Raw genomic sequence first — 12,701 nt, 5'->3', positions numbered from 1 at the left:
ACTGTAAGGAATAGAAAGTGTGTACCCTGTACATCAACAAATACATAGTTGAACGGCGATGTTGTGTACAGAAGTATAAAAGCGGTGTAGACTGTACATAAATAAACGATACAAATGTCACAAGCACAGTTAAGTTGTTTAACTGCAACATTTCCTCGAAGCAATTTCCTTTACCCAGAACCCCTTTCAGAAGGAAAACAAACACTCCACAGCACATCAGTTCACTGTTTTCATGTTCTTTATCAGGAAGCATAGACTGCATACCAAAGAAACGTTTCTGTTTGTTTGAGCGGTCCGGCCGCTGACCTTCCCCCTGTCACAGTGACCCAGGCTAATGGGAAGTGAAGTGTGTGTTTTCAGCCCATGGTTCTGGAGGCTTGTCCGTGGTGCTAGGCAGCTTTTGGAGAGCCGGTAGTTTATCTTCTTCTTGTTGCCGGGTCAGTGGGACCCACTGCCACCTCAGCTGATCTCTATCACTGCTCTGTCTGCTGAGCGTCACCCAGCAGATAGACCCTCCGGTCAACACTCTCCCCGCCCTCCCCACCCGGTCCTTTCATTCACACACACCGAGGTCACACACCTCAGTGGATCCCGGAGGACAAACCTAAACACACACCAGGAACGCGAGGACGTGGGAACCTGTGCGACACACACCCAGCACACACAGCACACACCCAGCACACACAGCACACACACACACAGCTCACACACACGGGGCAGGTGTGCGTGGCTGTGATTAGGCCAGGGTCTGGGTTCCTCTGCTGGGTAGAGCTGGTTCTCAGGCCCCGGCTGTCAGCGCTGGGAGGTCTGGATGGTCAGATTGACGGTGTTTGGCGTTCTCTGGCCCTGGGCGAGAGACACCGCGGGGGTCTGGTGAACATGAGAGAGAGGCCATCTGGAGTGACACGCACACTGAAACACTTGGAGCATTCCCCCAGCCTCTCAGGGGAGCTCTGACCTTTGACCCCCAGCCTATACGACACATCATCACAGCAGACTATACACAGCCAGTGGAAACAGCCAAAATACACTTTTTCCTGGAACGGGAATGTATATTGTGCCTGTGCTTTTACACACAGCCCGGTCAACTTATTTTTATTCTCCACCGAGGACAAGAAAGCTGCCGTGCCTATCCATAGCCACAAAGTCGCAAAGTCACACACACACACGTACGGACAGACTCACGCAAACACACGTACACAAGCACAACAGACAAACACACAGACACGTAGGAGTCTGGCTTGTTCATGCTTTTCCAGGCAACAGAGCATCTGTACTGGGCAGAATCAACGGGCAGGCTTGTTTACATGACTTAGATCCAAGTTATTTTTAATTTATTTGGGAGAGCAAAGACCACAGCTGAAATTAATGTTTAAAGCAGCGATCACAAGGAAAATAAATCCAGAACATAAAAATAGCTCCTTATGACAATGGAATTACACAAGAGAGAAAATAATGGTGCAATGATGAGCCGGTGATGAATATTTCAGATAAACAAGTTCTGTTTACAAGCACCATGTATACAGGCACTTGATTTTGAGTTTGATTTAATGTTTTTTTACTACGTTGTCATGGCTCATAAAATACCCTTCTCCATAGCAACCCGGTCGTTAAGGCTGGGTTCAGTCAGACGTCCAGTTTCTCACCATTCCACAAACCTAGCAATATTCTCAGTCACATTCATCTATTTTTCCATTAATACAAAAGTAATAAGTGCATAAACAGCAAAAAGTTATATCAGAATCAACATCACTTCGCAGAAAGATTAAATGACCAAAACATTACTATTACCATCCATCCAACCATCCGATGCATCCGTTCACACATCCATCCAAACATCCATCCATACATACATAAATCATCCCTACCATTCAGCCAACCATCCATCAATCAAACCATCCATCTGTTCACACATCCATCCAAACATCCATCCATACATACATAAATCATCCCTACCATTCAGCCAACCATCCATCAATCAAACCATCCATCTGTTCACACATCCATCCAAACATCCATCCATACATACATAAATCATCCCTACCATTCAGCCAACCATCCATCAATCAAACCATCCATCTGTTCACACATCCATCCAAACATCCATCCATACATACATAAATCATCCCTACCATTCAGCCAACCATCCATCAATCAAACCATCCATCTGTTCACACATCCATCCAAACATCCATCCATACATACATAAATCATCCCTACCATTCAGCCAACCATCCATCAATCAAACCATCCATCTGTTCACACATCCATCCAAACATCCATCCATACATACATAAATCATTCCTACCATGCAGCCAACCATCCATCAATCAAACCATCCATCTGTTCACCCATCCATCCATCCATCCTTCCTTCCTTCCATCCACTCGTTGGATGCAGCTATTTTCAGTCTCTAGATATCCCACAGGTCTGCCTGGTCCTTGTAAGCTTCACCTTGTCCTAGATAACCCCAGCAGCTGTACCCAAGATACTGTATCAGCTCCCAGCACTCCCCCCTCCCCCCTCCCCCCCAGACCTCCTGCGGAGGGGGTATCAAGACAGCAGGCAGAAGGACTGATGGAGGGGCAGATACCAGCCTGTCGTGGTCTCGACGTCTGCTTCCTAACAAGCTGCGGGCCTGTCAGGATGCTGGAGCGAAAAGAGGAACTCTCAGGATGAAGTGGGTGTATATCAGGAATGTGAGGGTTAGTGGGGAGGGTAGACGGGTTTCAGTTCAGCAACATATGAGCAGTGATAAATCACGTTATCTCTATATACATACAGTATTTGCCTGCATACTTGCCTGGCTATTTTTAGTTTTAAACACAGTTAAAACACATCGACAACGACTTAATTTAGCTAACGTGTGCTGTCACACGTGATGACATATGCTGTGGTTGTATTCCGCTGCACGACTCCAACCCTTACTCATGCTATTCTAGATGTGTTGGCATCAGATTAGAAGGTTTTCTTTTTTAGTTGGGTATGAGGGATTGGGGATGTGTGTGTGAGGGGGCGGGGGGGGGGGGGGGGGGGCAGAGAGGTGAAGGCTCAAGAGACCCTCCTTTTCCAGCACGGCAACACCCCCCCAGTTCCCACTGAACTTGGGATTCCAAGCCATCTAACTCATAGGCTCGGTCATACGTCAGCAGACCTCGTTTCACAATGAGACGCACACCCAGGCACGCACACCAAACCCTTGTACTGGGTCTGCCGCAAACACACGCACACACAGTCACACACACACACTAAAACCACGGATAATAGACCTGGACACAAACACACATGCCTGCACACACTCACACTAACACCACTGCACAGACCTTCACTAGCCAAGTACTCTTGACCCAATGGAGCATTTCCTCTTTCCCAACAGCATGGAAAATCCAGGAAGTCTCCGGGCTCGCAACAACACAAGCTCTGGAGTGTTTTCGCATGGTTACAAATGAGTTGTCAGATTGTCTGCACATCTCTGGCCGGTCAGGGTAAAGTCAACAGCCCAGGGTGTCGTTCATTAATCTGCAGGGTCTACAGCTGACATGTGAACGAGGGCCAGAGAGCTTGTAACCCTCACACTCACTGTAACCCCTCACGCCTCTCTCTTTCTCCCCCCCTCTCTCTATCTCTCTCTCTCTCATCTCTCACTCTCTCTCTCTCTCTCTCTCTCTCTCTCTCTCTCTCTCATCTCTCACTTTCTCTTCTCTACCTTCTTTTCTCGTCTCTCCCCTTTCTGCTCCCCAGGACCATGCTTGTGTCTCCCCTCTCTGCTCCCCAGGAACATGCTTGTCTCTCTCTCTGCTCCCCAGGAACATGCTTGTGTCTCCCCTCTCTGCTCCCCAGGAACATGCTTGTCTCTCCCCTCTCTGCTCCCCAGGACCATGCTTGTCTCTCCCCTCTCTGCTCCCCAGCACCATGCTTGTCTCTCCCCTCTCTGCTCCCCAGGACCATGCTCGTCTCTCTGTCTTGCCTCCTGAGTTGGAGCTCTCCACACGTTCCACCACAGCTTCAGTCCCCAATCACTGTTCATCTCCAACCTTCATCTTAGTCCTGTTAGCGACCCCCCCCCCCTGCCCCTCCATCTTAGTCCTGTTAGCGACCCCCCCCCCCTGCCCCGCACCCCCCGCCCCGCACCCCCCCCCCTGCCCCGCACCCCCCCCCCTGCCCCGCACCCCGCTCTCCTCACTACACAGACCCTCGTCTTCCCAGGCTTCCAAAGTGTTTTATGGTAACTATTAGAAATTGGCAGACATGTGGGAAGTTGCACACACACACTCACACACACACACACACTCACACACACACTCACACACACTCACACACACTCACACACACACACACACACACACACACACACACACACACACACACACACACACTCACACACACACACCAAAAGAATGCAGTGCATAAACACAATAAAACGTAATAATAGCCCATGTTTGGCAGTACATTCTCTGATGGTAGGGTTATTAGACTGGACCACTTTTCCTTTAGGGAATTAGAGAAGAATGTGCAGTTTGTCGTATTGTAAACACCATGAGCCCAGCAGGAGGCGGAGAACAGGGCCAGGGGTGATAAGTGATGGGGTGCTGGTGGTTGTGTAGCCTACTTAAATATATAATAAGTAAACCTAACATGCAACTACAATAATTCAACAATAAATGACAGTTACACTTAACAAGTAACAACAAAATAAATGTTGAGTTGGTATGCATAACTAAACCAGCTTCAAAATTCAGCAGTTCTTTTGCAGTTCTTTTGCAGTTCTTTAGCCTTCTCTGGCAAGATACGACAACTAGCATGTCCTGCAGAGGAGAACTCTCTCAGATAGTGTCGAAGAGGCCTGTCCTTACAAAAAATAAGTATACTTCAGGTTTATTTTGTAAGTATACTTAGTATAAAAAGTATACTATTATCATGTTACTTAAAGTAAACTAGCATTGTACTTTTTTATATACTATTTTTGTACTAAGTAAACTGAATTGGCCCACTTTTTAGGTCATTTAGTACACTTTAAAGCAGTGGTTCTCAACCGGGGGTACGCGAACCCCAGGGGGTATGTGAAGGCAGTCCACGGGGTACGTGAGATTTTTAAAGATTAGCATCCATCCAAATTAGCATCCATTCAAAAATCCTTTAAAAATGGTTATTAAACGGCTCTTCAGAATGTTCCAAAAAGTTCTGTTTGGGGTTCTGTCAAGATTAAATGTGCAATGCTTAATAGATTTTCCTATACATGAATAATTAGAATGAGATGGATATAAAAAATTTTAACCCTCTAATGTACTTTAATTTTTTTGTTTTTACTGTTTTTGCTGTAAAATTATAGAAAACGTACATCCTACTCCAGTAGAAATGTATACCATTTTCTGTTTCTAAGCATACTTCTGAAAAGTATATCAAAAGTGAACTATTTTCTAAGCATACTTCTTAAAAGTATATCAAAAGTGAACTAAAAGTGTACTATCCATATTTTAGTATACTTATAGTATACTTTAATATACTTCTTTTTTTTGTAAGGGATGTTTACTAGCGATCACGTGCAGTGAATGGTTAGTATGCTTTAACGTCCGTTTTGGTGAGCCCAAAGGGAAAATATGGCATTTTGAAAGTAGCCTACATTTACGGTAGCTAGCTAACGGTAGACTACAGAGAGAGCGTGACAGTTTACGTCCGTTTCGGAGCAACAGAGGGAAAATATTTCAGACGACACATTAGGTGCAACCGAAATGAGGAACCAAAATGTGCGTTCTAATCCAGTCCAATTCCAGGACCAGAGGGGAACCGGGATTCGGTATCCAACCCTAGGGGCAGGGGTGATGAAGGAGAGGTGGGGTGGGGGTGATAAGTGATGTGGTGCTGGTGGTTGTGTGTCACGGTGTGAGGTGGGGTAGGACCCAAACGCAGGAGAGTAGCCAGGCATTGCTTCAAACAAAGGGGTTTATTTCTCCAAAAACAGAAACAGACCGGGAACTTACACTAACAAGGGTAAGAACAAGACAAAGACTGGACACAAAAAAGGAACTTAAATACACAGAACCAAACAAGACACGGGTGGACATGATAAGACAAATGTGAACTGAAACCACTGAACGAGACACAGGTAAAGACAATGACAGACACAGGGAATCACCAGGGCAGGGCAAAACCAAAAACAGGGGGGGGGGGGGTGGGGCACGGCTGTGGCTATGACAGTTGTGTGTGTGGGGGTGGAGGTGGGGAAGGGGCGATGGGTAGTGGTCAGGTGGGTGGGTGGTGGAGGAGAGGAGGCCTGGGGGTGAGAGTGGTGGTGGAGGGGGGGTGGAGGGGGGCAGGGGTACTAGCGTACTTGGTGTCACAGGCCCAGGGACGCAACTCATCCAGGAAGGACCAGGGATATTCAGCTGCAATTTCCACCTCCCATTCCAGATAACACTTGGTGTCAAACAGTCAGCAAGGCGGTGGAAGAGAGTCCTCCTCCACAGAGCATGCCTGGACAGAAACAGTCAGCCTCTCATCCTCCACAGAGCATGCCTGGACAGAAACAGTCAGCCTCTCATCCTCCCAGTCAGGGACTCAGCTCTGACCTATCTCACACTCAGGAGGGCCAGAAGCGGAAAAGTCAGACTTCATTCCGAGCATGAAAAACAACCTCTGATCGAAGCCCATGAAGGGTTAGAACTTCTTGACCAGTCAGACGAGGGTAAATACCACAGAAGGCAAATAAACAAAGGATATGAGCGCCTGTTTTTTCTCTCTGTTTTATCCAAGACATGGAATGATCTTCACTGAGATAAACAGACCATGTTTGATCTCATGCATGTTCTTTCCAGTGAGAAACGGATGTGGTTTTAAATTCAGTGCGGTGTTGGGATGATTCACATAGGTGTAAAATACAGGTTAAAACACGTAGCCAGAGGCAAATAAGTCCACACAGATCCTTGAATGATGACAAAAGTGTCATGCGCTGATGGGTCAATGACACATTCAAGGCGACAAAAAAGGTCCCTTTATTTTAAAAGTAGTAATTTACCCAAGCATTTCACACAAACAAAACACTTGACCTAGAAAAGGGATTCATTACATGCGCGTATTGACCGTCAATAAAACAAACCTCCAAAAACCTTGAAAATACTGTAAAACTAGAATAGATTTAGTAAAACCTTTGGGATCGCCCTGGCTTTCTAAAACGTACAATCATGCCAAGCAAGCACATCCGATTTGGGTCTGTTACCATGACTCATAACTGGCCGAGTGTGCGTTCAGGAACATGGTACAATCCCGCCCATTCCCAGGTTGGGTAGCGTGAGAGTTGAAAACGTTGAAAGGACCAAAGAGAGGAAGGCAGAGGATAGAACCGCTAAGGCACTGCACTCTAACGGACATAACCTAAAGCTAATTAACTGACCAATCAACAAAAACATCAACAACCGAAACTTTCGGACATTTCTGAATAAATGATGGAGTATAACTTATAACGGAGTTGGATGAACATTAGGTTATAAAGAATACATTTTGAACCACCATCCAAGCACAAGGTAAGAGGAAACATCTAAGGGAAAATGATCACTCTTAATGTAACATGGTCAACTTTTGGATTGCTAAAACTTTCAGTACAATAAACCGATTGCTGTTTCTCGAATCTTACGTTTTTGGAAAAACTTCCACTGGTTAACTCCAGGGGTAACATAACTCTAGAAGTAACTGGATAAACGTTTGTGGTATCCTTTGAATAGTATGCATTCTTTCCATTTATTCCACCCCCCCCCAAAATTATCTTTATTGAAAAGTATTTATGACTGTGCTAACTTGAATATTTATAAACAAATGCTTAAGGCAGTTTTTTTTCATCTGTGTAGGCGACGTTTGTGTCTGACTTCACATGTGACATGTCGCTACCCTTCAACCCTGGTTTGAATTATCTGGCTTTTTGACACACATAACTCTTCGTTTAAACTATCTGAATATAAATTTATAACTAACTTACTTGGATAAATCATTACCAGCGGATGTATAGGCTAAGAAAGTATTAACATTGAATCTATTTAGGGGGTTTAAAGTCTTCAAAATCGAATCTCCCTATCACCTACTACAAAACATTTCTATTGTCGTTATTCATGACAGTTTGATAACATTGTTCTGCGTTGTCTACCTGGCAGGCAGCTGTGGAATCTCGGTGATGCTGTTAGTTCAAAGGAAAGAAGCCGCAGTTTGCCGCGCAGTCTCCAGTGTTGTGGCGCCCTCTGCTGTTTGACAGGGGAAGGCCGGGCAGGATGGCGTTCCAGCTGGAGGAGGGAATGAACTCCGTCATCGTACGCCACTACAACCACTCGGGCAAGCTGGATCGCCCCCGCAGCAGCGGCGGCTGCAAGACCGTGTTCCTGCTGCTCATCTGCGTGTTGATCGTCCTGGAGAACATCACGGTGCTGCTGGCGCTGTGGAGGAACAAGCGCTTCCATAGCCGCATGTACTTCCTCATCGGGAACCTGGCGCTGTCGGACATGCTGGCGGGCGTGGCGTACGTGGTCAACATCTTCACGTCGGGCAGCCGGACCTTCTACCTGAGCCCCATCCAGTGGCTGGCCCGCGAGGGCAGCATGTTCGTGGCCCTGAGCGCCTCCACCTTCAGCCTGTTGGCCATCGGCATCGAGAGACACATGACCATGGTGCGTCTGAGGCCGTGTGAAGCGGCGGGCCGGGGCCGCCTGCTGGCCCTGCTGGGCTGCTGCTGGGCCGTCTCCTTCCTGCTCAGCGCCCTGCCCAGCCTGGGCTGGAACTGCCTGGACCACTTGGCCTCCTGCTCCACCGTGCTGCCCCTGTACGCCAAGAGCTACGTGGCCTTCTGCATCAGCGTGTTCAGCGCCCTGCTGGTGGCCATCGTCATCCTCTACATCCGCATCTACCGCCTGGTGACGTCGAGCGGGCGGCGTGTCAGCAGCCGCCCTTCGGAGCGCTCGCTGGCCCTGCTGCGGACGGTGGTGATCGTGCTGGGCGTGTTCGTCATGTGCTGGGCGCCCCTCTTCCTGCTGCTGCTGCTGGACGTGGGCTGCAGCCCCGAGCGCTGCCCCGTGCTCTATCAGGTGGACTGGTTCATCGCCCTGGCCGTGCTCAACTCGGCCCTTAACCCGCTCATCTACACCCTGTCCAGCAGGGAGATGAGAGCGGCCTTCTTCCGGCTGCTGTGTTGCTGTCAGGGCCAGCTGGAGGCCACGGCCCCGGCGCCGGGGAGCCCCAACCCGGGGACGCTGGCTCCCACCGTGGAGAACAGCAAGACCAGCATGGGGGGCAGCGGCCAGGCCGGAGGGGCCAAGCCCGCCCTGACCCGGGGCAAAGCGCCCATGCCCGTGATCTCCAACCACGGGCACGGTGAGCCGTCGCCCGCCGTCACGCCACACCCCTCGGGGCGTGCCGACCTTCTCTCGGCCGTGCTGGTGAAGGCAGGGGCACTGCCCTCCCTCAGCAAGCTCTGATTGGCCGGTACTGGTCATGTGAGGTGAGAGGGTGATACTGTGGAGCTTGAGGGTGACTCGGAGCACACCGGCTCGCCCACAAGCACTGGGTGGGGGACGGTCTGGTGGGAGAAACGTTAGGTAGATGTCTCTCACGGCTCCTGGAGCAAGGAGGGAGAGGGTCCAAACAGGAGAAGATATGACTATCTTGGACTCGAACCATATAAAGCCACTATTTTTTACAGTCTGCTTCAAAAGCACCGCTGAACTCGTGTTTTCTGCCCATGTACATACATGAATGTTTTTGCGATGGAACGGAATGCTTTGGGGGGGGGGCATCCAATCAGGAAGCAGGAGTGAGCGGTTGATTGACACTCCACGGTGTTCCACTGAGTGGCTTGTGAGGACCCTGTTTACTGCACCTGCAGTGCACGATGAACTTATCAGTACACCTGCCTTTACTTTTATTATTATAATTATAGGATACAATATTTATTTTCCAAGAAGTTCCAGGCCTTTATCAGTATTATGAACTGTGTGATAATACTTTGTGTGTATTAAATGCTTTCACGGTACAGTGGCTATAGTATTAATATTGTTAAGATTTGTAAAAATGAACTGTCAAAAGTCAGTTCTGCTTCCCAAATACAAAGACATATGCCACTTCCACTAACCACTAGTGAATAAAAGTTGGATTTAAAAGGATAAAAGTTGTACTATTTAGCAAATGTACTGTGATTACATTTCAACCTAATCTTTTCTGGTTTCGAATACCTTTACAAAAGAATAAAATACAATTCCTCCTTTTTCTAAGATTGGTTTCCACAGCATTATTTTGACGTTGTCAATGAAGAGACCACATAAGCTCAACGGCACCATCTAGTGGGTGAATTTAGCAGTGTCAAATCACTGATGACTGTGTTAGTGTCAGACAGTCAATTAATGCAAAGTCACCTGATGCAAAGACCAAACAGGAATGGAATTATGACAGACAGCAGGGGAACCTTAAAGGACTTGGAGTGAAATATGATGCACTTCCCCTTGTCAAGATGCAAAGTATTATATTCTCCTCCGCTAGGTGGTGCTATCGCAATTATAAAGGTGAGCGCATGAAACTGTCCCCATTTGATAACAAAATACCTGTTAGTATCAAACATTGTTACCTTATTTTTTCTTCCTGCTGGCAGAAGTAACGGTTCTAGACGTGATCCTTGGTGTCTGGCTGGTAACGACGTCTTGGTGTATGACAAGGCTTCATACAGGTTCTGCAGTTGAATATAACTCGTGAAAATCCAGGAAGGCCTTATTGTGACTATACACTCAATTGAAATAATTTGTAATAGTAAGGGTTTATGGTTAAACAAAAACAATGCATGATAGTAATTTAGAGTAACGTCTAATGCATTTGACATTGACTTTAGAATTAAATGTCACATTTGACGTTTTAATTAGACTGACATTCGGAGACGTACTTTATGTTCAGTCTTTGTTCAAACACTCGTGTTGTCAGTCTGTGCTGCTTCTTAAACTCATTTTCTCTCCAGTTCTTCTGTTGCTCGCATGCTTCATTCTTTTGTTTGCTGTTTGAACCAATTTGGGGAGAGGGAGTGTGGATGAGGAGGTGTATAAAGGGAGGGGAGGTAGGAGAAGAGGATGATGGGAAGAGCTTCTGGTGTGATTACCTCATCCGTACACCCCGCCCCCCCCCCCGGGACGGAGTGAGATCATGGCTGTCATAAAAACAGGCATTTATGATGTCTTACTGCCCCAGACGGTAGAGACCTTTATATCACACGACCCAACTTAGTGCTTAACGACTCAAGTCGGAATGTGACAGATGTGAAAGAATGGAGCACGTGCGGACACGTGGGCTCGTATGTTATATTTGGAACAAAAAGGGTTTGTCTTATAATTGTGTTTCTATGTGTGTGTGTGCGTGTGTGTGCGCGTGTGTGTGTTGGATTCCCACTTATTTTCTTTTTTTTCACATCCGTCTCTGACAGATAGACGGTTGGAAATTCAGTTGATAGCGTATAGGCTGCTTGTTAGTACATGTAGGTGGAAGTGTCAGTGAATCCCAGCACTCACACTTATTTTCTGTCAAAGCAAACTAATGTCGTTGAGTTAGTGTTTGGAATATCTATTTCAGAAACGGAATCAAAAAACCCCACAGCGTAGACTTTCAACACTGATTGACAACTTGTGTAAATTTGTCTACATGTAAGTCGATCACAAAACATAACCCTTCTATCATTTCGGTTCACCCCCGCCTGAGGCTTCGATGTGCTTGCACATGTTCAGTAAAAGAGTCGGCTCACCGTAAAAGGAATAACCAACTGGAAAGCGAGAGCGTCCCCTTTAACCGCGTGGCTTCTCTCGCAGTCTCTCTCACGCTCACATTTGCGATCGGTCGTTCCATTCAGCGGAACTCTGCCCTGCTTCAGCACCCATCTCGCTCTGCAACCGATGTTGTTTTTTTTCGTTTTCTTTTCAGATACACACATTCCGACAACAACCAGCTTAATCGGAGGCTTCTCGGCTTTTGCACTTTGTTTCAGTAGTGTGAAAATAAGTGCAATGAAGCGCTCAGGTCCGGAGTGGTAGGAGAACTGGAGGTTTGTTTCAGAGCCGCGCTGTCAGTCGCTATAGGACATTTAATTCGAATTGTGGGCTTTGTTTATGCATTAACTTATAGAAAGTAAAATTAACGATTTGCCAAAGTTATTATGAATGGAATAAACCGTCTTCTTTCTCGTTATATTTGAAGGTTTCATACATATGGGATAGCCTATGCGAAGTCCACTGTTGTAGTGAGATGTATTTCTAATCAATGCGAAACTTGCCACACTTGCTGTATTGCTGGTAGGCTACACTAGTTAAGGTGAAATTTAATATTATTAAAAAGTAGGATGTAAGTATGCCCTATGTGAAATCCGTGTGTTAGAACAAACGAATCTATATATATATATATATATATATATATATAGGTCATCTTTTGTGGTTTTATTTGTGTTCCCCTCACGAGAAACATTTAATTTGTGAAGTACATGAGTGTTTATTACCAGGGCGTAAACTGAAATCGTTTTGCTCGGGCAAAGTCCAGTGTAGACATTGTTGTTGCTCAGCAGAGCGCAAAATAGCAGTCTTACACATCCAGCTGTGCGGGTTTCTGTTGCTCCGCTCCGGAACAGTTGTGACCACGAGAGCACGGGTCCACGAGAGCACGGGTCCACGAGTTGAGGATTAACGTAGTAGAGAATAAAACATTAATGT

General features: G+C 46.8%; 1 protein-coding gene across 1 annotated transcript; it reads left to right on the top strand.

Annotated features, from left to right (window-relative positions):
• Nucleotides 1–7,261: 7,261 nt before the first annotated feature.
• Nucleotides 7,262–10,241, top strand: s1pr3a (sphingosine-1-phosphate receptor 3a). The gene is made up of 2 exons (XM_047015089.1): nucleotides 7,262–7,517; nucleotides 8,139–10,241. The coding sequence occupies exon 2, from the start codon at nucleotides 8,253–8,255 to the stop codon at nucleotides 9,447–9,449; it is 1,197 nt and encodes a 398-aa protein (XP_046871045.1). The 5' UTR covers nucleotides 7,262–7,517; nucleotides 8,139–8,252; the 3' UTR covers nucleotides 9,450–10,241.
• Nucleotides 10,242–12,701: the final 2,460 nt, after the last annotated feature.

Source organism: Hypomesus transpacificus, unplaced genomic scaffold (assembly GCF_021917145.1).
Source record: "Hypomesus transpacificus isolate Combined female unplaced genomic scaffold, fHypTra1 scaffold_270, whole genome shotgun sequence".
In the NCBI taxonomy this organism is placed as follows: domain Eukaryota; kingdom Metazoa; phylum Chordata; class Actinopteri; order Osmeriformes; family Osmeridae; genus Hypomesus; species Hypomesus transpacificus.
This window is presented reverse-complemented; position numbering and strand designations above follow the sequence as displayed.